This window comes from Phodopus roborovskii, unplaced genomic scaffold (genome assembly GCF_943737965.1).
Source record: "Phodopus roborovskii unplaced genomic scaffold, PHOROB, whole genome shotgun sequence".
Lineage (NCBI taxonomy): Eukaryota > Metazoa > Chordata > Mammalia > Rodentia > Cricetidae > Phodopus > Phodopus roborovskii.
Window position 1 is genome coordinate 19,418,904 of NW_026126469.1, and position 26,909 is coordinate 19,445,812.

The following is a 26,909-nucleotide window of genomic DNA, read 5'->3' on the forward strand; positions in this document are numbered from 1 at the left end:
AAACTTTTCCTTGGAACCCACACTAGTTAGCAAACATTCATACTTGTGTTTTTCCACACATGTGTACATGTGGCCCCTTTGAGAGTACCACACAAAATTCCCATTCTACCCTTCAACATCCCCTGCCTTTGATTTTTTTTTTTTTTTTTTTTAAACTGGAAGGGCCTATCAGTTTGCCCTTTGCATGAATGGTGGCTTCCTACTCCTGCACACTTTGGAATTTTGTCTGGCCCTTTCAGGAATAAAAGGGTATTGTTCAGTGAACTGCTTTTTTTTATTATTATTATTATTAAAGGGGGGGTCTGAGCACAGGTGTCACACATTCTTTTACCAATAGGAAGGCAAACTCAGAAGAGTCAGCCTTGCTTCCTCACATCCTCTCTCCCTCAGGAACAGTCACTGTCCACACAAGGTGTCTAGGTACATGTGAAGGGGAGGAACACACCAGAGTGGGCGTGGTGAAAGCTCAAACTACACCTGCCCCCTGACTAGGGACTCCAGAGCTCACAGACAAGGTCCCTAAAGAGACTTCTGGAAAGAAGAGAACTTCCTTTCCTTAAAATCCAACCCAGATCATTTCACAGCACACACAGCAGTGCTCCAACCCCCACCCCTTACCCAACACACACACACACACACACACACACACACACACACACACACACACACACTAGTACACACGCATGCACGCACACATGCACACACGTACACACGCACACACATGGCTGTCCCTCAGGTCCTTACCTCTGTGTAGGCCTGGGTCACCTGCTCATACAAGGACTGGTGGTGGTGGATTGCCAGCTCCAGGTCCTGCATCTCGGAGGGAAGACCACCTTCACTGCACATCTTGCACCAGGCATCCACTCCTGACAGAAACTGGGAAGAGATGCCATGTGAGTGAGTATGCGCACTGGGCAAGGAAGGAGTAAATTTAACAGTAGACAGGGTCAGACACCTTGGGAACAATGATGGGAGATTGTAGTACTTCAGAAATACCTACAGAAGGCTGGAGTAGTCCCTTCTACACAGTTCAGCCAAGGAGACATTTGGAAAATACAGTTTCTGTAAGAATGGGGCAGGGCCAGGCATCTAGATGTTCAATAGTGTATGCCCATGCAACATCTGCGAAGTACAGGCACCTATACAGCCCACTATAGCCCATAGATAGTGAGCACGAGGGCACATTTGGGCATATGAGAGGGGTTGAATGGAATGCAATGAGAGTTGGTGAGTCTGTGCTCCCTGTGCACAGGGAATTGTGGGGAGTGGCAAAGAACACCCCAAGAGTGTTCTTGGGACCTCCTATAGGATATGCAGAGTAAGGCTCAACAGGACTTTCATTTGAGCCATGCTACTGAGGGCTGAACACGGAGGAACATAGTAGGGCAGACTGTGCCACTCCTATAGTAACAGTGGCTCCTGGGATGTGATGTAGAGACAGACCTTAGTAGACATCAAATTATTAGAAAATTAAAATTAACAGCTGTAGAAAACTATGGGTCTCCCTGTACAAAGGGTGAGCTATCTAAAAACCACTTAGATTTATTGGGTGGGAAAATACACCTTTAAAATGCAAATAATTCTTCACCCAACAGTCTGGAATGGTACTTACTGCCTGTGATTCCCTCGCCTGGCTGCACAGCTCCATTTAAATTAATTGCCTAAATACCTTATTATCTCATTGCCTAGAATAGCCCATACGAGGACAATAAAGAACTGCCTAAATAAACCCATAAAAATTAGCCTTGAATGAATCCTTCCTTCCTTCCTTCCTTCCTTCCTTCCTTCCTTCCTTCCTTCCTTCCTTCCTGCCTTCCTGCCTGCCTTCCTTCCTTCCTTCCTGCCTTCCCTTCTTTTTCTCCCCAGCTAAAGAGAAACATGGTTTATGACTTCCCTTGAAAGACTGTTAACACCTGAGGAAACTAGACTAAAATAGATAAAAATAAACGTGTTTTGGAGCCAAACCAATCCAAGTCAGAAAACATCACAGCAGTTCCTCTCAGTTCTGGCCCTGTATTTTCCTCTGCAAGTATGGGACCACTTGTCCTGATGTCTGTTGGTTCTTAGCCCCCAGCCTGGTGGCTGCTACACTTGGTTTTACATTCTGTGTCCTTGGTGTCTCTTTGCAATTCTAGAACTGCCAGGTACTAGCCAGTGTCTATGGGAAATACTGGGAAGCTTCCTGCTGGGTTATTGTGTCACAGAGGAACTGGGGAGGAACTTGACCTTCTAGTATCACCTGAGGCTAGAGGGACCTCCCTGTTTCAATTATAGGTATCCTGCAGCAGGTCCCAAACAGTGGTCAGCCTAAAGCAAGGAAGCCAAAGACAGAGGGAAGGACCAGGTCTTCCTTGATAACTAGATAAACCCAGAACAAACTGAGAAAGCAATAGAGCTGAAGACAGTCAGACTGGACAGCAATGTCCTTAGGATCCTAAGCAGGAACCAGCCACTGCTTAGTTAAAAAATGTGGCTAGGTCCCTCTCAATGTGTAGGGCCATGGTCTTGATTTACAGCAAGTATTTACTTGAGAGTGGGGGACAGCTAAGGATGGAACTAAACACAGGTGAAAAGATAAAAGGATGCTGGGCCAGTAGCGTCCGGCTGTAAGTACATTAGTCAGCTCACAAGGCCCACCTATCACAGCCCATCTCCTCCCAATAGCCCTGTGAGACGGATAATTAGGCTCACACTAGAGAAGAGAAAAGGAGCTTAGAATGCTTAGAATGGTGGGGCTGACATGTCTGAAAGGTGAGAAGTAGGGGGCTGGGTACAGACCCTGGTGTCTGGCCTCACTGTCAAGACTCCCTCAATGGTTCCATGTTCTTGCCTCCCCTGTAAAACTGTTTAGGGGGAGGGATTTAAGGCAAGACTATGTGTCTGAAACTCCTTTACCTGTGGGTTACCTGACAAGAACACCACAAAAGATAATTAGGAGACCATGGGTATCTAATGTTAGACACTTCTGGCTTGAAATCTCAACAGCCCAGAGACTGTGCGATTTTAGCAGAGGATGTGAAAAAAATGTTTAACGATTAGTACGTGTGTGTGTGTGTGTGTGTGTGTGTGTGTGTGTGTGTGTGTATTCATATACGTGAGCACACTACAAATTTTATTAATATAAACAACGTGTAACCTACAGATCACAGAGAATAGCATACACAATGCCCTACACTGTAGCTTCCTGCATCCAATTCATTCTCACTGGTACTTTTGATAAACTCTTGAGTTCACAGCCAACCTATGGTTGGTAGTGACAAGCTTAAATCATTCCAACACAACACTGTGATGTTTCCTTATGTTAAGGAGAAGGCCAAAGCTTGCCCCTCAGGGATGGGAGTGTGAATACTGGAACAGTATTCCTGGATCTTATGTGATACTCACATTGTAACTGTAAATTTATACCCTTCCATTTTCTCAAGACTCTACAGTAGATCATCTAGCCCTGACTTGCAGCATTTGGTAAACTCCAAGGTGTAAAATCCTTACTTTTAAATACTTCAGTCCACCAATGTGACATTACTGAATGTGGGAAGGGATGACCAGTAGTTTACAACTCTATAGTGTTTCCATTATAGAAAATATAAAAATAACCACAAGAACATAGATTATAGTAAGATGTAGTAATCAGAAAGTGATGAGTTTTTGAGTATGCTTTTAACATATGGCAATGTTGAACAATTAACTCACAAAATATCTGAAAAAACTGACAACTCATTCTCCAGGAGCTGGTTTGAGCCAGGACCTGACACACCACAGGATCTTCAGCAGGTCATGTGCTCTGAGTTTCAGGGTTCCTCTTTGTAAAATGGGCTCATATAGCTACACATGTAGGAACAGTGACCATTATTTGTACTCATTGCATCATTGCTAATTTACTATTATCCACAGCAAATACCTAACAAATGATTCATGTAAAATTAGTTTCCTCTGCTTTCAGCTTTTAAGTTGTCACTCTTCTTTCATTCCTTTTATTTCTGTTCAGAGTACATTAATCAGATAGCCAACACACACACACACACACACACACACACACACACACACACACCTACCTACCTACCACTGAGTGCTCTCCTGTTTACATGAAAAGTAAAGCCATAAGTTACCAATGCTCTGTGTGTGTGTATGCATGTGTGTGTCTTTTACTGAAGCTATTCAGCAGGATCTTAGGGTTGTCTATAGAGACTATACATGTGTGTTCCTACTCTGCAGTGCCCTGCTCTTACATGCCTACTACCATCAGCCACAGGTCTGTGTGTCTTACCTGCTCTGCCTTCTGGTGGAACACTGCAGACATGGCCAGGATGGTGCTTCGTTCATCTAGGGCGGCAGCAAAGCTCTTCCACTCTTGGTCTAGCTGCGTGGAGATCTGCTTGATCTGCTGGGAGGCGTAATGGCCAGCCTCTGAGAGGCGGGAAGCAACAGACATGATGCGGTTGATGTTGACATAGGCATTCTAGGAGGCAAGGCAAAGCAAACACTTAGTGGGAGCAGATTGAAAAGGTAGGCATCATTGGTCATTGTGGGGAGATGGGCATCTGGAGAAGTGGAGCGCCCAAACCCAAAAGCCTAAGAGACTGGGACAGGCTTGGTATCTGTATCTATAATAGGCCCCAGGAAAGTCCTTCTGTAGAGCTATTTCAACCTGACAACCAACACAGATTGTATACCAAAGACTAGCACACATCAATGCAATCACTTTATTGAACTCTTATGAAATCCTCACAGCCAATGAAGCTACTCTCTACAGAATACTCTTTGGAAGTAGTGGATCATGGGACATCTCTCTTACTCTAGAGAGAGCTGTACCCAGGCATAACTGTCCCCTACAATATGGCAAGAGGGTAAAGACATAGAGAAGACAGCTTCTCATCACCAGTCAAAGGTGTCCGTCCCTCCTCCCTGTCTTCTCATTCTCGCTACAAGACCTGAGGTATGAGCCACTAGCCAGGGTGTTCATAAAGACAGAATTTTAGGGGCCACAGTATTTTTGCCACTCTAAAAGTAAGATCTTGGGCCCCCTTCTTCTTGCTGTGTGACTTGGGGACATTTCCCTACTTGATTCCAAACAGCACCAGGGGTGTTCCTAAATGCATCTGCAGGAACTTCCTTGACCTGCTGTCTGCTTTCATATCGTGTTTTGTTTATATCTATTCCCATTTCTGACTCGTGAACATGTATGCTGTTTCCTAGTAGGCCAGCAAAGAGCTCTCCAGGAAGGAAGAAGACAAAAGAAAACCCCACCAACGCAGCACCATGGTGATCTTGGTTATTTTTAACAGCTCTCTCCTATTAATTGTCTATCAAAGCAGCCATGTAATATGGCTTCCTTGGGGAACTCTTCTGCACACATGATGCCCAGAGGACCAGGAGCCAGGTTATTCACACTCTCGCTCTTTGTTACAAATCTTCTTAGATGATAAATATTCCTTAGTGGCAGCATTTTCTCTGGGCTCTGTGAGCTGCGCTGTAGTTCATTAACACTGGGGAAGGCTTAATGAAGGTTCCTTTATTTTCCTTTCCCACAGTCCCCATTCATCTCAGCTGTCCCCAACCTCCACACACTCCATCCCAGAGCTGGCCCAGGCTGATAAGGTCTCTTTTAATTTAAAAGGTCTCTGTGGAAGTTTACAGGTTAAGTGAGGCACACAAGCACAAATCTATTCTGATGTCTAATGGCCTCTGAGCTCCATCTCTGTTTTAGTGTGGTCTGAGCCCCTTTGTACATATACTGGAGACAGCTAGAATATCTCTGGCTGTTGTCACATGTAACAACCATCCTTTACAGAATTATGGATCATTATCAACATCATTTGATGAGTTAGAACACTGGAAAATTAGACTATTGATAGAGCTGTCAGGGAAAAAAAGTAACCTTACACTTTGAATTAGAAGAGGGAAGTGGGGGGTAGTGCTGGTTTTGATAGTTTAGTCTTCCAGGGGATAGCACTGAAGTCCTCCCAAAGTTCCTGCTTCTGCCATTGTTTTTGTCTGGGTTCATCATGAAACAGACCTTGGCATAGAGACATAAGGAAAACACTTGGCTTGGACACTCTCCCAGGAAACACAGCCAGGGAAAGGGAGTCATGGCCAGGATGGACAGGGGTGCATGTATCAATGGGTTAGAGCCATGAGCAGTTGAGTTCAGTCTCTCTAGAGGCCTTTGAAGAAACTAGGAAATGCACCTCCTAGTGACCTTGCTGACAGGGGCAGAAGCTGAGCTATTGGCACAGTAAGCCCCACTGCTCAGTGGTTAAGTCCCCTATCCCCCACCGAGGGCAATTCTAGCGTTTGAAGACTGACCTCTCACAGGCAACCATACCCAGAGGCCAGAGAGCCAGCACTACAGAGAAACACAGGAAGCTATGGCAGATGACACCAGGGTACCCATGGGAAAGTAGATGGAACACTGATAATGCCTCAAAAAGCTGTTCTCCCAACTGGGTTCCAACCCTGGACTGTTCCTTTCCTCCTATTTATACAGATCTCTCTACAGTATGTTTTCCTGTCTTGGAGGGGAGCCCTTCGGTCACATAGGGTACAAGGAAAGCAGGAAGAGTAGGACATTCATTATCTTTGAAACTGTGCCTGTTTTCATTTTTCTTCTACCCAGGGAACACAGAACTTTCTAGGTATTACAGATGTCCCACTGTGGCCACCTCAGGAGACTGTTAACAGCTTGTCACTCGTTCAAGTATTCATAGAGAGCGGGGTAGTTAGGGGCTGTGAGAGATCAAAGAGTGGGACAGAGTCCCTGAACACCTCAGGGTTCACCACGTAAGACAAACCCTCAAACGACTACAATTTAAAGCAAAATTAAACATGTCCTTTCACAGACAGAGAAGCAAGTCATTGAGGATACACAAAGAGAAGGATTTGAGCCACCAACAGAGGCAGTGGGAAGGGACTCCCCACGTCTCAGGGAATGGGGATGCTGGCAGTTCTCCAAGATCCCCTCTACCCTAAGCCTGAGACAACTAAGGAACACTAAATTCAAACAAAAAAGACCAGAGCTTAGCGTCCTATTCCGGAGACAACCATAGAAAATGCTCTCACATCCCTTCTTCAGTGAGCAGGGGCTGTGGCGCTAAAATTAATAAGTAGTTACAAGTCACAGAAAATGGCAGGCAATACCCTGCACAATAGAGATAACAGGAAGCTGATTCATGCCTTTGCTCAAGCTCTTCCCTCCAGCTCCTGTGCAGAATGCCACCAGGACACCCAGGCAAGCTACACCACCAAGGTCATCATGTTATTCATATTCTTAATGTAGAACCCAAGGGAAACGTCAGGTCCTGAAGTGACCCTGGGAACAAAGACAGCCACTGTGAAAGGCAAGTGGCAGGGATAGTCCACCAACTTAAAAGAGAAAAAGGTATGCTAAAGAGCCTGACCAAGTGAGTAAACAAATAGGGTGCTTGGTCAGTAGAAATAAATGGCATTGCTGGGCTGCCATTTTGTGTGATGGTTCTATCACTTTTAGAGAACACTGAGAGTCATGCTTGTCTTTGAGACACAGCCAGCAAGAAAGGAGATTACACTGTAAATTAGGTTTTTCTGTTTGTTTGTTTGTTTGGTTTTTTTTTTTTGTGGTATACTCTGAGGAGACACTAGTTATCAAAACAAGCTATGATTTTTAGTAACCTTAAACTGTGTCAGGTGCTGCTTGCTAGAGAAGATCATTGCCAGGAGTGTGCATTATTTGACTCCCATTTACCTTTCTTCTAAAAACTGGGACAAACTTCCTACTCCTGTGGTCACAGACCCCCCCACTGATCAGATGCTGTGTGTTACATGAAACAACACAAAGCATTCAGTCAGTTGCCTATCACACTATTAGTGTGATGATGGCATTGTCTTTCCTGATCCAGTTTCAGAAGAATAGCATTATCCACCAACCTGTACAAACCAAATCAAAGTATTAATAAAAGCACAATAATAAGTGTGTCAACTATTCCGACTAGAAGCACCAGAAAGAGTCAAAGCCCCAGCCTGTTTCAGAGAGCACAGAGCAGTGTCCCTTACTGTTCCTGGGAATACTTACCTTCCATAAGGCACATCACATGTTTGCTAGCCCAACACTGCCAGCCTGCCCCGATTACTAGATCCCTAAAAGGAGTTAAGGGACTAGAGCTGTGAGTTATCTACAAGGTTTTCCTTGACCAGAGAGAACTGAGAATTCAGACCCCGCTGGTAACACTGTCCTTCCATTCCTTAAAGCTAGAAAAATAGACAATGGAGAGTCTTGAACCAGACTTCTTGAGACACTTCCACTGCTTGGCATGTGATTAGCACATCCAGAGCACTCATAGTTGAACTGTCTTGTCCTCATGCAAGGGGACTAAGTCTTCTGCTTCTCTCTGACAGGACTGCCAGGTGGGGAAGGACCTTCCTCCACAGGCTGGGTATGGGGCCCTTCATTTTATGCTCTAGGGACAGCATGACTTGTTTTGTTTCTAGAGGCAGCAGAAAGCCATAAGAGATCTGTTTCATCCCTACAGGGAATAAGTCCCAGGCATGGGTCTTAATCCTGCACCAGTTAATGGAGTCATGACATCTTCATGGTTACTATGTTTATGGAAGTAATGACCTGCCTATCTAATCATCACAAAGGCAAAGCCTTAATACCACGTAAGGGCCACTTTTCTAAAAAGGACTAAATTCTTTTGACAAATCCTAGAGCCTTTGACCCTAAGTCCAAAGTTAAGGAGGGAACAAAGGTTAATGGCTGGCCAAGGGCCAACATGCCCAGGAAACCACTTAGTATTGCATCAAGTGAGATCAACACAGTGCACACTGGGACACACACCGGAGTATTATGAGCTGAAGTTCTGCACCAGCTATGTGAGACAGTGGATAGCTCTCAGAAGTCTTTTTTCAATCTCAATTTTCTTAGGCATATAAAAGCTGGTTTAAAATACAGCCCTAATTAGAACATATGTATTACTTATCAGGGATAATCGTGTCCTTCAATATAAATACAGGAGGTTCTCTCTCTAACCAGCTAATAACCAAAATATCACCTCTCTATAGGCTATAGAGCTAGTAGAATTTATGTTCAGCCTCCTATTTTTTATCCAGTTTTTTTTTTTTTTTTTAATCAGTGATGGGAGTGAACCCACAGCTCTGCATATACCAGGCCAGTGCCTGAGCACGTGACTCATACTCCAACCCTCATGCTTATTGAGGAACAAAAACTGATTGTAGTTTCTACTCCACTTTGAAAACTTTGAGTAGTTGGGTGATATCTTTAATGTTAACAGATTTAGTGTTTTTAATGAAAAATTAAATTTATTACACTTATTTAAAGTATTTAATAGATGTGGCCAGGACATGTACAGTCAACATTTAACAGCCTCATATTTTCTCATCTCTTTTGAGTTTAGTAAAGCTTTCGTTTTTTTAGAAAAGCAGAGTGCAATTTGGAAATAGCAAAACAGGAAGGTCTTAGCGACGATTGCTCTTAAAAGGTGTGCAAACTGTAAACATACTTCATTTAAAGTTTTTCAGAAGACAAACTCATGCAAAAATGTCATTTTATTCTTAGAAAATAAAAACAGAGCATAAATATGTCTTGACTTCACTTAGTTGATTCTTAATGTTTGTTAAATCAGTTGTGTGACATGTTCAGAGTTCCAAAGGGACCAAATGAGACAGAACCAGGCGTTGATTCTCACTCTGCTGGACTCCTTTTCTCATTTTTGTCTTGTGTCCTGCAACTTATAGTTTTTATTTTGTCACACTCAAAAAGAGCTATAAGAAATTCTTTATAGATTTTCCCATATAGCTTTTAGTGGTTCTGGGAATGATGTTCATTATCAGTAAGAAAATAGAGCTTGTACCAAGGTAATGGAGAGAGATCTACCTTACCTCTTTCCAGCTTAATAAGAGCATATGTATCATTTATGTCTGTAATCCCAAGCCTACTTTGGGTCCTGGAGCTGCTAAAGCATCAGCTTATGATTAATTAGTTTAATATTACTATGTAAACCTGCTGATCCCACCTTGAAACATATGGACAGCGGGCCTGTAACATCTGGAGTAAGAACGGATGGTGCTGGAACCAGCACGGCAGCAGCTGTGGGAAGTGATGAGCTCTAAGTGACTCCTCTAACCCCACCCCCACAAACCACAGGATGCCCTCTGGGGGGCAAAAGGGAAGCTGATGGATGAGGATCTGGTCTGGTTTGGCCAAACAGTAGGTCAAGCCAGGTGGAAGCCATCTGTCACTGCTAGCTAGAGAGGAAAGAGTAGAAATGGGCTGATGCTCAGCAGCGATAATATTGGCTCACAAATCCTTTTGCCCCTCTGGCCTGGCTTCTTGTAGAGATGTTTCCTCCAGCAATTGCTTCACAAACCATTAAACAGCCATGAACACAATTGCCTGGCCATATGTCAAAGGGCCACAGAAACCTACAGCAGGTTGAAGGAGGAGAAAATCATTCCCTTCCTTTCTTGGCACTGAAACATCCATGGAGGTAGGGGTGTGTGTATGTGTTTGAGAAAGAGAGAGAGAAAGTGTGTGTGTGTGTGTGTGTGTGTGTGTGTGTGTGTGTGTGGTATGGTGTGTGTATGTGTGTGTGGGGTGTATGCATGCGTGTGTGTGTGTGTGTGGTGTGGTGTATGTGTGTATGTGTGTGTGAGTATGAATGTATGTGTAGTGTTGTGTATGCGTGTGTGTGGGGTGAGTGAGTGTGTATGAGTGTGTGTGTGTAGACATACAGACAGATGGGTAGATGGAGGGAGGGATAGAAAAACCAATGGATGGATAGATAGAGGATGGATGGATAGATGATAGATAGATAGATAGATAGATAGATAGATAGATAGATAGATAGATAAGCTCACTGCAAAATTAAAAAGGTAGGTACAACTGGCATTAGAGTCAGGGACATCAGCATAGAAAGGGATGAGGAGTGACTTCTGCAGTGGGCTGTACTAATTCTAGGCTGTCTTTAACTTCAGGTAAACACATCCATCTATCCCTTGGCCTTCTTGGACAGGGTCTAGCTAGAGTATGGCCTGTGGCACTGAGTGCAGCGGTAGTTGAGAACTGGTCAGCAGTGCCAAGTACCTGGTACACATGGCCTTCAGCATCAAAGCAGCACTTTAACAAGGTTGTCTCAAGTGACAGGTTCCCACAGCTGGGAATTCCAAGGAGCTGTCCCAAATAAAAAGTATTTTTTATAGCATTTCTGACCCGACAATAGGTGGACATTTGCCAAGTATAATATCACAAGTGTTGTGTCTAAAAGCAAGACTACATTTTATCCTAATAACACCCCTAGCAAAGGCCCTTATCCTCAGGTTACAGAGGAGCTGGTGAGGAATTTGAATACCCTGCCCAAGGCTACATGAGAATGGAAGCCCAGAGCTGCAGCTGGCACCAAGTGTCCATGATTGTTCTTGCTATGATATCCCACTTTGCCCTGAACTCAAAGAAATCAGGATGGCTCAGGATGTTCACCACAGGACACATGACATAGTGAAGCAATATTTCCCCCAAGGGCATTAAAAATCATATCCCAAGGAAACGGACTTTGGAGACGGAATTACATGTCACTATCTTTGAAGACTTTTTGTTGTACCCTTGACTTGCTCTGGAATTTCCAGACCGGTCCCTTCCAGAAATGGCAAAGAGGCCTGGTGGGTAGACTTCTTCCAGCCTCTCCCTTCATGGTACAATACTATCTACCAGCAAACACAAGGCTACAGAGGAACTGGAATTTGTCCACATAGAACATAAGAAATACAGGATTTCAAGGCGTCTTTAGTCAGTGTCTTGCCTTACTGTTCAAGTCTTAAGTTTGTTATCTTATATACTTATTATCTGACCATGCAGCCATCCTTCCAGTTATCAAGGCATGATACAAGTAGGAACAAGATGCAGAATTCTTCTGCCCATGTCATTAGAAACATTAGAGAGTCAACTTACAAGGATCTACTAGGCATGTTTTTCAGTGTCATGTAAAATATAGCTGGAAAAGGTATCGTATAAGGGATTGGGTATTGCTACTAAAGACAGACAGCATGGGAATGCTTCTCAAGCAGCAAGACCTGGGCCTGTCCCCGGGGGAAGTAGGAAAGGGAAGCATGTGGCTATCTGGAAGGGAGACTCCCCATAGAGGGGAGCAGAAGAGCAACAACCACCAGAATCAAGAAACAGCAAGAATTAAGGTTAGCTAGGGCAGATGAGCAAGATGCAGAGGTTCCAGAAAGTGATGCTGGCTTAGAGTAGGGTGACAAGAGGCCAGACTCCAGGGATGCTTTGAGATGAGAATCAAAAGAATTTGCTAAAGGAAATCTTTTTATTCGTCCTTATTTCCAGCCCTTGGGCTGTGTCATGAACTCTGACGTTTGCTTTTTACTGTGCTGTTTCCGTCAGTCCTCTAGGTCCTGACCTCTAACACCTTGTAAATATCTGATTTGCAAATGTTTCATTTCTATGCCTTTGATCCGTCCCTGCCTATTACTCAAGCTCCTGGCCAGTGTGGTCCATGGCCAGGAGGGCACATGAAGATTGCTGCTGCTTTTTACCTCTGACACTTTCCACATGTGTTCTCCTTCCTGGGTTAGGGCCTTTGGTATGCATTATCTTTCCTGACACACTAGGTTTCATGGACCATTTCATGCCTTTCATTCAACTCCAGGAGACTGCAAAGAGGCATGTGTCAGTGTTGGCTGAATTTCACGCAAATTAACCCCTTGGCATCTGTAAACCTGGAAGTGAGCAGGCAGTCCTATAGATCAGTAAGCTGAGGGAGGCTTGGAAGAAAAACACAAAGAATACTCCACAAACAGCCATGGGTAAAAACCATGCAGATAGAAAGACCTCAGAGAACAAATGGTGACAATGATAAAAGAGGTTGTCAGAGGCTTGAGCAGAGGAACAACAGAAGGGACAGAATCTTCCAAACAGGGCTGACTAGGGACCAGTGTGCTAGGGCAAATGGGCATCAGAAGCATTGGTGTGGAGCAAGAAGGAAGGTGAGGACAGGCAAGTGTCTCCTGGATGCTCTTTACACTGTGTGGTGGGGGAGTGATGGGAGCTTCACCCTCCAACAAACTCTACAGAGTAATCATAATCAGCCGTAGAGCCTGACTCACGTCTAATGCCAGCTGGTTTTATTTCTTCACACAATTGGAGACCAGTGCTTCTTGTATAAGTTTTCTGGGACCCAGTGTGTACAGTTAAATCACAATCTAGGTTAGCAGGAACCAAATGTAGCATGTTTCTGAAAGTCCTCAGGTGACAGAGCAAACAGTAAGAGTAGAGGCCTGCTGCCTTCCATGCAGTACACACTTCTGCACGGCTGAGTTCTGAGCATGCTCTGTTCTGTTGTCCTCCCCAGTCTAGTTAAATGTTGGCGGTGGAACCAAGAGCAAAGATCATAAATGGGTCCAGGGCTGATCAGAACATAAAATCTATTCCTCCTGCTGAGTGGGCAGAAAAGGGAAATTCCACCCACAAGGCTGTTTGTAGAGACACAAACACTGCATCCTGTTGAACCTGACTGGTAAGAATAGGCTGGCTGGTACTATATTTGTTACTTGGCAATCTCAGGTTCTCTGGCAGGCCTGCCCAAGGAACCCAAATAGATGGCCCTTACTCTTGTCAGCAAGGAACATGCAGGAGCTGCTCCACTTCTGTCTTTGGGATCAGAATCTCAACAAAGAAGCTCAGGTCATGCGACTTGAAAGGCTACCAAGACCAGTAATCCCTGGACACCTGCTTATGTTGGGCCTACAACACATATTTAGCCAGTGATGGTACCAAGGAGGTGGTGCTGATGCAAATTTGTTCTGTTACTCTAGATAATGGCTAGATGTTTCTCCATCCTTGTCTATTCAATCACTTTGAATCTGAAGTGTGTTTCCTGTAGAAAGCACACATTTAGATCTTGGCTTTCGAAAAATCTGCACCTTTGTTTGATTGTTTCATCTTCGATGTCATTGTTTTTGTGTGTATGTGTGTTGTTTGAGTATATGAGTATATTCATGTGTGTGCACATGTGTGTGCTAGTGAGTAAGCACATGCGTGTGCAGGTCAAAGGTCAATGTCGGATATCTTCCTCAGTTTCTCTCCACCTTATTTTTTGAGATAGAGTCTCTGAACCTAAAGATTACTAGTTTATCTAGGCAGGCCAGGCAGGAAGTTCCAGTAATTTACCTATGTCTTTTCAGTGCTGGAATTATTGGTGCACACTGGAATTCTCAGCCTTTTACATGGTGCTGAAGATCCAAAACCAGGTCCTCATGTTTGCTCAGCAAGTATTATACTGAGTCATCTCACCAGCTCCTACTGTCATTATCGACACAGTTGAACTTACATTTGCCATTTTGTTTTTTCCATGTGTCACATATTTCTTCTTACATCTCTATTCCTCCTACACTCCTATATTTTCTAATGTAGCATTTTAATATCTTTACTTATTGATTTTTCACTATTTTAACTTATCTTCCTAGCTACCTAAGAAACATCTTATCAGAATCAGTTTCTGATATATACTATTTAATTCAGCAAACATAAAAACATTTCTCCTGGAGAGAGCTTTATGTCCTTTCCTATGTATTGTGGTATTGCTCCTGTATATATTACATTCATAAATGCTTCAAACCTAACATCAGATTGCCATAATTATCACTTTTTATAATTGTGTGCCTATTGAGGCTGAGATAGAAAGGGCAAGTTAATGTATGTTACAGCTTTGTTTATTAGCATCCTTACTTATCATTTCTGCATGTTTTCATTTGCTTCTGTGGATTCCAGCTACTGGAGATGTTTCCTTTTATAATACAGATCTTCATCCACATATCTCCTTGTGAAATTGCTTGTAAATTTACTACATTTCTATGTCATATATCCAACAATACATATATACATTTTTATACTGCTTTTAAAAATCAGTCAGGAGAAGGTAGGAGAGGAAATATGTATATATCTTGTCCTTTATAGTGACATAACAAACTTTAACAGTGATGTCCATTATGGTAGATTCAAATTACTTTAATTACTTTTTGGGATCACTTTTTTCCAGCATAAGGAATTTCCTTTTTGATTTTTCTTTCCCATTCCCCCCCCCCGGGTAAATATCAGGTCTACACCCCCAATTCCTGCCTTTTACTTGATCCTCTCAAGGGCACCTTTAAAAGCTCTATTGCCTTAAATGTCTGTAATCCCTCTTGTAGATAAAGTCAGGTCCTGTGGGGGAAGAGTCAGGACTTGATTGTGTGTAGTGTGTTTCTACTCTCAAATCAAATCCCTTTGTCATCCATGGCTCCAGTACTGGGATTGGAGGCAGTGGTGTGCTTTCTTTGATGGTACCTCCACTTTGGGAGCTAACTTTTCGGGGAGTGGGGAGAGTAACCTCAAGTCTCCATGGCTTGTTGTCTCTCCCAGCAAGGTGAGATCCTAATATTCTCACAGCATTGCCCCCACAGTACAGCTACTGTCCCTGAGTTGGGGCTCTGCAGGAGACTAGATCTACACCTCTAGGCCACACTGACCCATGACCAAACCTTAGCACAGGTGGCTAGGGGCAGGATTAGAAATGACCTACCTAGGAAGACAGTCCTTTAGCCAGGAGCTGGAGGAAAGAGGGCCTGGAATCATGGTTTCGAGCAGTATGGAGTGATTTTCATCCTCCTGAACTGGGAGGGCAGAGGAGAGAAGGGACCTTGACTCAAATGCCATGGATACTGTTCTTAATGAGTGTTTACATTTTTTTTAAAAAAAATACATATTGCTTTATTTTCTGTGTGAATTTAGGATTATTTCTAGAGCTTTAGCCAATATTTTAAAACAATTTTCTCTAGTTTCAATACTGAGTAGGTCCACAAAGCTCTTTGGGCTATGGCACTGAAAGTCTCTTGGGTCTTGAGATGTTTTGGTTCAGGGAGTAACTATTTTACACACATAAGGGTTATAGAACAAGAGTCTTTTAATGTCATGTGAACATAAATTATTTTTGGAACTTGTTAAAAAATACATGTTCCTAGGTGCACACTCCCAGAGATCATGGTTTTCCAGGACAGGAGGAAAAGGAGGGGGAGGAGGAAGAGGAGAAGAAGAAAAGAAGAGGAGAAATACTTATTTTTACCCAGCTTTCTACATGATTCTAGTTTTTAAAGATGCATACAATATTTATCCTTTCCTTCTCTTCATCCTGCTCTTCTGTTTCCTCCTCCTCTAGGATGGCAAAGGTGCTTTGCTATTCACATTTACACTAGTATGTAAATATGCATTCATTCATGTGCAGACATGTGAGTATGCATGTGTGTGTGCATATTTCCACCCAAATCTAGAACTTCTGCTACTATAGGAAGTGCAGTAGAATTCTGATTTGAGGCCTCCGCTAATCAATGACAGGTTACCCACAGCAGTATGTCTGAGTGGAGAGAAGAGTCACCTTCCTGGAGTCTTTCTGTCTCTTGCAGGTGATACAGCTTTTCCTTGGCCTTATCATTTGTAACTTACACTCAAAACTGAGAGACCACCACAAACCTTTTGCAAGTGGTTTGATTTACATACCATTAAATGCAACATTTGCCTCTACTAAGTGAGTTAATAGCATTGAAGTTGCTATGAAACACGTGCTAGGGGAAGGCTTCCTACTGCTCGGATGCCAGTACTACAAATCCTCTTAGTCGTCGTAACGACAGAAAATGAATACCATTTCATATCTTAAAACTCCAGACAGAAGCTATTAGCAATGCATTTCTTTCCAAAGAACCAGCTAATTAAAACTGTAAATAAGGCTATGTTGGGTTTCTACATGCTCTGGTGAGGGCCTGTCTCATGAAGAACCATACACAGACGGTTATGCGATTGTTCTGTGTAGACTAGGCTCGGACTTACTACCTCACTCCCAGCTACCCTCACTCCCAAGCAGAGAAGACACACTCAAGGAATGGAGAATTCACCAAAGAAGGCAAAATTAAGAAAGAGGAAGTCCCCAGAAAGCTCAGGAAACTTGACTTTCTAATGCACTGCAGGAAACCTACATTGGACATTTTTCTACTGGTCTTAGAAGGTGAGAAACATCATTATTATTGATCAGATAAAATAACAAACAAGCAACCCTCCCCCCCCAAAAAAAAACCCATGCTATGAGAAAAATCTAAAGTAACCTGTGTTAGCCCTTTTCTCCTGGATTTGTACATATACACACTGAGTGGGGCATTATCTCACATTCTCAGTGTGTTTAATTGGTGGGATTTATTAGTACCAATTCATAAATAAAGCCAAGGAAGTTTATGATTTTCCACTTAGGTTATTTCTGGATTAGGTACTAAATTAAACTCACATCTCCACATTGAAGTTCCAAGCCCTAGCATCTCAGCATGTGCTCACATTTGGGGAGAGGGTTGTTAAGGCAGTAATTAATTTAAAATACAGCCATTAGTGTGGAGCCCTGACTAATCCAACCTGTATCTTACAAAGCCAGAAGACCAGGACATGGAGACACACCAAGGGTGTATACATCCACAGAGCGAAGGATATTTGAGAACACACCAAGAAAGACACTTTTTTTGGCAGGACACCAAGAGAGTGTCAGGAGAAGCCAGTCTGCTGCGCGGCACTGTGCTCTTGTGTCCACACAGCCAGGACTGCACGGTAAGACATTTCTGATATTTGTGTTCTGATGTGATGGTTGCTGGGGTTAGAATTCCGGTCCTTGAACATGCTGGCAAGTGCTCTACCATTGCGCTCCATCCCTAGTTTTTGTTTGTTTGTTTATTTCTGACATTTAACACACACAGGTTGTGGTATTTTCTGTAACATTCCTGGAAAACAAATACACCCAGTAACTGCCACCTTAGACAGAATTATATATTTAATCAGCAGATAAGCAGTGGACACAGGGGAAAAAATACAAATGGGTACTTTATGAGCTAATGATTTTAGATGTAGTTTAATACACAGAGGGCTTAATATACATCAGTTAACTTACATATAATTCATGATTTTCCTGAGTGAACAGGGAGCGTGTCCAGCCGATTCTGGTTGCTAATGAACAATGCACCTGATCCCCTTCCTCATCTGAAGCCAGCCCTGCCTCTTTCACCCTTGCCATAGCATCCCTTGCTGTGCTGACATGAGACTACTGGTTTGTAATTACATATTCACCGTGAAGCCATACATGTGATATCTGTTTCCCTGGTGAAGTTCTGTAGGACCCAGCCTTCTCTGTCCATCCAGTACGATGCCTGATTCTTGATTAATTGCTTTTGATTAAAAGAAGTTATCAAGTTCTCAAGCTCGGAAATTGGGGAGAATGAGTATCAGGATTTGCACTGTGTTGTTTCCCTTGACAGTATTTAAAGAGTACGTATATACATTCCCCTAGGGACAGTACCCACAAGCTTATAAGTTTCATATAATAGGGCTCTGTGACCTCCCGAAAGGGAAGAATCCTTGGCCCAATTCAGTAGTAAAACAAGACTAAATGGCAAAGGACTCACCTGCAGCTTGAAATAGACTATGCTACAAACTAATATATATATATATATATATATGTGCGCGCGCACACGCGCACACACACACACACACACACACACACACACACACACACACACATGCACGCACGCACGTGCATTCCAAGAACAGAGACTGAAATGCCTCAATGAATTTGCAGAACCATCCATATTCCTGCTCCTTTCCCCGACTCTCCCTGAAGACCTGATCATTTCTATAGTCATTGGCTGGAGTAGTGAGTAGCTGCTGGCATTCATCTGTTTCTTGGCAGTATCATTCATCACCAAGGCCAGGGAAAATGCCTGTAATTCTCTCCATTCACCTGTTTGGAACGCTGCCATCCCTCTTTGTAGGAAGCCCCTTTTAATAACAAACCTGTAAACCTCGAAGGAAGCAAGGGCACCGAGCTGTGTTTATGGAGCACTGGTGCCCATGCAATTTGATCAAGCAATCCTGGGATTTCCCTTCCCTTTCCCAGAAGCCCAAGAGGAGACCCAGCCTAATCAGGCTCCAGACACCTCCCCTCTGCTTGCTGCTGGCACATGCACTAAGGAGCTGGTGGACAGGCTCCTTCACACTAATTGGCTGTTGGGCATTAAACCTTTCATCTCCCAGTTCCAGAAGACATTGCTTTTCAATATTTCTTCCCTTGTTTGTGTTCTGAAAATGACTTCCACAGTAAATTTGTCAGAGCAAAGGTTTTCAATGTGCCATTAACTCATAGTTACCCACACTAACTGAAGAGAGCAGGAATGCAGATAATTCAAAGCTAAGGGGGCTTTCTGTCTAGCTTCCTCATGCACAACTTCAAGGGGCTCGGTGGTAGACTTACCTCCCTAATTATGTTTGCCTTCGTTGCTTATTAAAATGGGTTTGACAGTCTTCAGGCTTGGGAGTTCAGCGATGTGAAAATTCTGACATAGAATTTGTGAATGCCAATAGGGAAAAGCCACAAGGCACACAGATAATCAAACCTGACTACATTTGAGTTCACAGTTCTAATCACCTGTGATCAATTACTTTGTTCCCGTGGGGCTGAGTCTGGGGATAAGAAATGATGGAAGTTGGAGGAAAAGAGACTTTACATTTAGATGAGGACACAAGACTGTGCTGTGGTCCAAACTGATCATACACTTATGTTGGTTTTCCTACCTGGCCCCCAAACCTTCTTTTCCTCAGCCAGTGATCTTTCTGTACAAACCTAACACAGTTTGTCTTTACACAACAGCCTTTGCTGGCTCCCTATGTTTGTCATTATGACCTTTCACAACCAGTCAGCCCTCTCTGAAGCAACAGGATCCTGCACCCTTCAAGTAGAGGCCGAGCTGGGTTTGATACTGGCCACTGAAATGGGCATGAAAACCAGCCAACGGAGTGTGAATGGACATGCCACTGCTACGTGGAAGGTCTCAGAGTCATCTGTGTTTGGTTTCACACTCTGTCTGGCAGCATCTGACATGGTGGCTGCTCCTGACTGTTGCTTATGCCTAGCTTCCCGCTAGCTAGTGATGAATGCATACCATAAACAAAAAAACTCTTGCTTTCAGCCAGTTAGATTTTAACTTAGCACATCTGGCATGCACATATCAAGCTACACCCTGGCTGAGTTTTTAGCTCTGCAAGCAGACAACAAACAACTGAAAGATGGAATAGTTTCTTCTTCAGCATCTTAAGTCTAGTCCATACCACATCTAAAACCAGCTGGTTGGTGGCTGACTATGAAATTCTCTTCCTTCATGGCCCTTGCCATCATCCAGGTTTGTGTTTCTCTAATACTCTCCCCACTCCCAGAACAAAGTTGCAAATGGGTAAAGCACCCTTGGTTTTCAGGTGTGTGTGGAATGGTGGAGCTATGCCTCTGGACCAACAGCCAGAAGGAAGACCTCAGAGAAGGGCGTCTTTGGTGGAGACATTCTTGGGCCCCGTATGTTTGGAATATAACACAGCTTAAGGACAGAAAACATTTCAAAAGGAAACCTTGGAGCTACACGGTATTCACAAGTCATCCAGACTAGACTCTTAAGTCTCCGTCTATCATAACACCAGCATTTAATGATGACTTGCCATGCACCAGACACAGTTCCAACTGCTTTACAATTAACTCACTGGTTACCCAAGTAACCTTCTAACATACTTATGATTTGTATTTCACAGATAAAGGCATGGGGGTAAAGAAGGATGAAACACGGAGGTGAACTCCCTGAGGCCACACTGAGAGGACATGATCTACTCTTCATGCCGCTCTGAGAACTCCCATCATGTCTGCTCACTCCCACTGTGTCCCTAACCCCCATAAGCCACATACGGCCCATTCCACAAACTGCCGTTCTCTAAAAACTCCTGCCTTCTAGACCAACATGAAACGATTCTTCTCCCTTCTCTCCAAATCAGCGTTCAAATATTTGAAGGCAGCAATCATGTGTCCTATGGGGCTGTTCTTCCCACTATAAGCAGCCACAAGTCACTCAACACTCCCCAATACACCGCAGCCTGGGCCTTTCTCCATCCCTGCTCAGTGACTCATACTTGCTAAGAACCAAACATTTGTCAGTGAAATGTAACTGATGACTCCCCTGTCTTTTAGTCTTGTGCTGAGCTAATGCCCTTACATGCACATTCCTTTCATAGTGTGAAATGGGGTCACACTCTGCTCTAGGAACAGCTGGCTGGCCCAGTGCCTTGCACAGGTCCCCAGTCTGGCAAATGTACTGCTAAGAGATCTGCATGGTCTGGATTCCTCCTTGCTCTAACCTAAGTCTGCTCCTCCCTCTTCTTTGCCCTGCTCCTTTCTTGTCCTATCCCAGAGGCAGGCTGGGAATGGCCTTTCCACTCACCATGGAGTTCATAGCAAAGTGATTGTGCTGCGTCTGAAGGTCTAGTGCATGCTGGTAGCTGACTCCGATCTCTGTGTGGCTCTGAAGGAATAACTCCTTGTTGTGGCTTATCCAGTCGAACATCTAGAAGGGAGAAGGCAGGGCAGAGTGATGAGAGAAGTCATAGGTCAACCAGGACAAAACATTCAAAGCTGCAGGAAGAATAAAGCTATCCAGTTGTTTCCCATGGAGAAGCTATCTCCTCTCTGGAGTCAGCATGGGCCACAGTCTGGTTTCACAGGAGAACCCTCATGTTTCAGTATAAAGACCTACAGGCAGCTTCTGTTTCTCTCTAGAACCTAGGGTCAAAAAAGGCCATGAGGGAGAAAACTCAGGAGGTAGGGTAGTGGTGTTTATTAACAAAGGTAGCTACTGCTCCTTTATAAAGCCTTTAGAATACCCCAGGAAGGCACCACAGCTGCTTTGAGGACAAGCAAAGATGGAGCAAGCTGGGAGGCCTAGCCTACTCATTTAGGCCACCATGTCTCCTCCAGGCAGCCCACACACAGAAGGGGGCTGGTCCGAACCCCAATTCCAGGATTTCTGAGCTGGATCTAAGCAAACGAGTGCATAATTCTTCCCAAGCATTCAGCCTGCCTCAGAGATAAGAATGTGACCCACATCAGTACTATAAGATGTGAGAAGTTTGCTGGTTCCTTTGGCCCTGTCCTGTGTGTCACCGATCTTGCTGCAACCATCTTCTGGAAGCCAGTGGAGAGGAAAGGGTGAAGTCAAAGCAGCTTCAGCAAATAGTCAGGGCCCTGATTGAGCTGGGTATGAGTTGCATTTGCCCTTAGACTTCTTGGGGACCTGAGGTGAGAACCCCCTGTTTTTTGCCCCAGTTTAATTTAGGGTTTGTAGAGATTACTGCCCAGAGCAGTCAAATGAGACAGCTGGGGAAGGTGTGAGCAGCACCCATGAGGAAGAGCACTCTTCTCAGGCCAGGCACACCAGGTGTGTGTGTGTGTGTGTGTGTGTGTGTGTGTGCGCGCGCGCACGCGCGCGCACATGTGCACGCACATATACACACGTGAAACTTAAATCACAACTCTAAAGGTCAACGAATATGACAGAGGCTAATCTGAGATACTAGCAGAGGACAAAGAACAATATATCCCCCCGGAAAAGAGGATCTTGTGTTTAGCCTTGAAGTCAAGAAGAACCAGATAGGTGAAGGCCAGCAGGCCAAGAGACCCTGCAAAGTGCAGGGTAGAAATCAGGGCAGCCCAGTATGACACAGGTATTGAAAATACCCCAGTGGTGCTTTCTGTGCCTGACTTGACAAGATGAAGCTGGGAGGCAGGTGTACAGACTCACTACAAAGGGGGTACATGCTTTAGAGATGTGTACCACTACTGATAGCAAGGTGTGGGAGAGGGTCCTCAGTTCAGTTACAAAGCATGAACGAGCTGCGGCAGCAGTTTGGGATGCAGACCAGGAAGAACCAGTCAGAGGGCATACGTAGGGGGATGGCACACTAATCCAGGTATAGGCGGGGCCCTGAGAGGCAGTAGAGTCAGAGAAGTAGATAGGTTTGAGAGCCCCTTAGGGCAGGACCCCAAAGCTCATCAATACTTGGAGAAGAGAGCAAGAAAGAGCTAGTGAGACGAGCTATAGCATACTGGTCCCTTCAATCCCAAGTTCCACCATGGGGGCTGCTGAAGAATGGGGATAAGAAAATGAGGGTGGGCAGACAAAGTGGGCTATAGTTTGAATGCCCCACATTTCAGAGGTATAGGAGAGTTTCAAGCAGATCTTCCTTGGGGCAGCTAGGCTTGTGTGTCTGGGAGCCTAGAGAGAGACATTAGAGTAGTTGCAACTCATGCCTGAACATAAGAATATTAGCTTACAAGTGCTTACTCTCCACCAGAACTACCCAAGTAGCAGAGGGTTTATTTCAAGCTGGGGTCTCCTGAACAGGCTGCTGTGTGTGCTATTCTGAGTCTAGCAACCCAAGGTGGCCCCATATTGCAGGCCGCTGGTTAGAGCTCCCCTAACCTCTAGTTATCATTAATGATGAAGAGGGAAATCAGGCAAGTGCCAGAGTTTAGAGGATTCTCATTCTGTAATTTTTGTTCCTTAAAATTCTTTCTCCAAACCTCATTTGAAAATAATTTCTCATCCCTTCCCTTATTTGCAAAAGAATCAAGACAGTTAATGAAAAATCTGAAATGCCCAAAGTCCTTGGAACTTGTGATGACTTAAGTGTTCACTCCATAGCCTTCTTTGGCTATCTCGGCAGCCCAGGAGTGACTTCGTATTTTCTGTTGAATAACTATTTAGATATGCAAAAAGGCAGACGAGGTATGTGCAGCACCACAGTCATTAGAATGCTGGGCACCAGGTCCTTGCTGGGCTTCAGAGAGAGAAGAGCTGGACACAGGCCAGGTGAGGTGGGCAGTGATGTAAAGCAAGAAGTAAGAGGCAAGGCAGAAATGGTCACGGCAGCTGTGCACCCTGCTGAATCAGCTCCTCCCAGGCTGATGCTGGCCCTGATGCCACCCCGAAGTTCATATTCTGCTCATGAACTGCTTTCTGGTGGTAGAGCGTCCTGACAAAGCTTAGCTTGTTCTGGAGAAACCGGAGTAACCTGTGTCCCAGAAAAAGAGGAAAAGGCCTGGTCTGGAGACTCGATGGTCTCATATAAACATGTGTGCTGACCCTGGAGAGCCATAAAACGTTTTAGAAATTTTGAGTGAAGCACATACATATAATTCATTATATAATATATCATATATTCTGATACATAATGTATGACATATTCTGATTTACCAGGGATAGTGATTCCTAGAATGAAAGTAAGCATGCTGGTTTACAAAAGGCACATTTTTGAAACCAATGAAAAGTAATCTTTCTATTCAAAATAAAATTAGTTTCATGGGGTCTCCTGGGTTAGAACATATATTCATTGCTAGAGCTCATATTTCTAGCAATCAAATTAAGGAATGCTGATATGGGATGCCCTTCTGTATACTGAAAATATGTGTTGCTTTTATTGTTTGACGATAAAGCTGTTTCGCCAATGGACAGGCAGAATATAGCTAGGCGGGAAATCCTAACAAAGAGACAGAGAGAAGGAAGAAAGAGTAGGGGAGATGCCATGTAGCTGCAGGGAAGACATCACCGGTAAGTCACAGCTACATGGTGATACACAGATTAGTAGACATGGATTAATTTGTAAGAAAGAAAGAGCCAGTCAGTAATAAGCCTAAGTCATTGGCCAAACAATTGTAAGTCTTATAAGCGGTTGCAGGGACCTGACAGGCAGAGAGAAACCAGTCAAATGGGACCAGATCAGACAAAGAAAAGCCTTCCTTTTATAGAACGTAGCAAGAAACTGGCCTTACTTTACAGCCTGAGAAAAGCAGCTCCTTGGTCTCTGCCACAAATTTCCTCATTTCCTCAAGTACTTTCAAGTTCAAGTTCCACTATCCATTTGCATGTATCAGATCCTCTTCACAGAGAAGGCTCGGAGAAGTGAGGCCCAAATTCTAGAAATCATTATTCCACTGAGTGACTGCCAGCCAGGACCTGAGACATCGGGCCAAGGAAAGGTGCTCGGCACCACTTGTTTGCCAACACCCGGCTACCTCCTCTCTACGGCTACACCGCTGGAAGGGTCACAGACGCCTGGGATAGCTGCTTGAACAGCAGTACTTCTTTGAATAAATGTTGGAAAAAACAAAGGAAACAGCAGGAGTGTGGAGGGATGGAGGGAGGGGAGGAGAGAGGAAAATGGCAGTTGGCCATGCCTAGTATTGTTAATGTCCAGAGAAGAAAAATCTTTCTAAATGGTCCTAGCCCTGAACCAGAACCATTTTTAATTTGATCCACTTGAATTTGGCTATCTGGAAGACACATGAGCCAGGCTCACCTAAAGATGTAAAGGAGGAATACAGCAAAAGGGAATATATCTACAGTATCTTTGGATTCTTTATGTCTCCACCCCTAATGTTTTAAGAAACTACAAAAGTTACACTCAACAAAATATAACAACAACAACAACAAATCCTTCCAAGAGGAAGGATCAAATCTAAATAATGCAATTATGTTTCTGTCTGAACAGTACACAGTTTTCTTTATCTTATTAAAAAAGATGCTATATGTAAGCTACTAGAGGTTTTTTTTCAAGTTTTGTTTTAACTAAGCTAAGTAATTTTTATGCTAGCTAACTTCAGTAAAAAATACACAAATTTGGTTCTTCATAAATAGTCAGTGTTAAAGGAATCTATTTAAATGCAAATTAGGAAAAAATAAACACAAGATTTTCCTTTTTTAAAAAAATGGGGTAGCTAATAATGTTATTATTGTTCTGTTCTATTTTTAATGAAACATGACTATTTCATAGAGCAGGGATACTGAGTAAAAGTCTTGTGTTTATTTTTCTTCATTTAGTGAAAGCATCTGATGTCATCTAACTCTCAAACCACCTGACTATAGTTAGTGTTGCACACTAATTATAGACCACATTGCAAATAAAATACTCGCACTCAGCCTTAATAAGTAAAAGTCAGAAAATAACCCATGGGTTTCTTTTGGCTGGACATGCACATCTTGGTCTATACAGGGACACACCCTGTACCCTGCAGCAACTCATCCATAAAAAATGTGTCCTGCAAGGTCCAACAACCTCCAGTAGGTGAATCTTGTTAGGCCCGGGAAACAAGGTCTCCAGCCAATTATAAAATAAAAATTTTCGTGTTAAAGCAGAGAATACAAATCATTACAAGCTGTTGTATGAACTTCACCAAGCTGCATCAAGGGTCTGAACCTCAGTGTTTTGTCTGTAAAACAGGAATAATAATTTATACTATTTAAATCTTAGGCTACCAGGGACAAAATGATGGGTTGGGAAAAGCTTTGTTGGGTGCTACATACATACGGATTTTTGAATCCATATAGTGAGTATACTCTAGCCTACTCCCAAATATTTTCATAGAAATCAAAACAACAGGGTGAAAGGTGTGACGTAAAGCTGCAAGGTCATACTGCAGAAGCACGGGGGCTAATGGGACTCTCACCTGCCGTTTACACGTGTGCAAAACCCAAGATGTGTACACTCACCCGAGACGCACTGTTAGAGCAACCACAGGCCTCCTGGGAGAGCAGCCCAGAGGCACCAGCATTCATCCACACAGGGGCCCTGTGGCTGTGTCTGCCTACACAACACTCAGAGCCCCTCCACCAATACACTTGGGGCTCCGGTGCTTCCCTTGGATGGCCTGACCACTGAGATGGTGTATTAGGCAAGACCTTGAGCCTCATCTGATCTCCCCGCCTCCATTTGTAAGGAAGCGTCCACACTCCCCCTTCTCTGTCCTCTCTGCCATGGCCCTACTCTTTCACTTCTAGAGAACTCACTCACTTTGGTTTGAACCCCCCCCCATACACACACTCAGAAGAGATGCCTATTAAAATTCCATGTTTCCTGTAATCACTTTCAGAATTAGTTTATCCTGGATATAGAAAGAGCTCAATAAGGCCTTTCTGAACACAGCCATGGGTGTGATTCTACAATAAGGTGGCAGAGGTTCTTAGACAAAAGATGAGAGGGCCCT

General features: G+C 43.8%; 1 protein-coding gene across 7 annotated transcripts in view; it reads right to left on the reverse strand.

Moving 5' to 3' along the window:
• The window catches only part of Kalrn (kalirin RhoGEF kinase), a 503,507-nt gene that overhangs the window by 309,960 nt on the left and 166,638 nt on the right, over window positions 1–26,909 (reverse strand). For all 7 annotated transcript variants that reach the window (XM_051191394.1, XM_051191388.1, XM_051191393.1 and 4 more), the window contains exons 6-8: window positions 21,313–21,435; window positions 4,265–4,456; window positions 745–876 (exon numbers count right to left, since the gene is read on the reverse strand). In XM_051191394.1, the coding sequence (XP_051047351.1) occupies window positions 745–876; window positions 4,265–4,456; window positions 21,313–21,435 (447 nt within the window). The remainder of the gene's footprint in view (window positions 1–744; window positions 877–4,264; window positions 4,457–21,312; window positions 21,436–26,909) is intronic.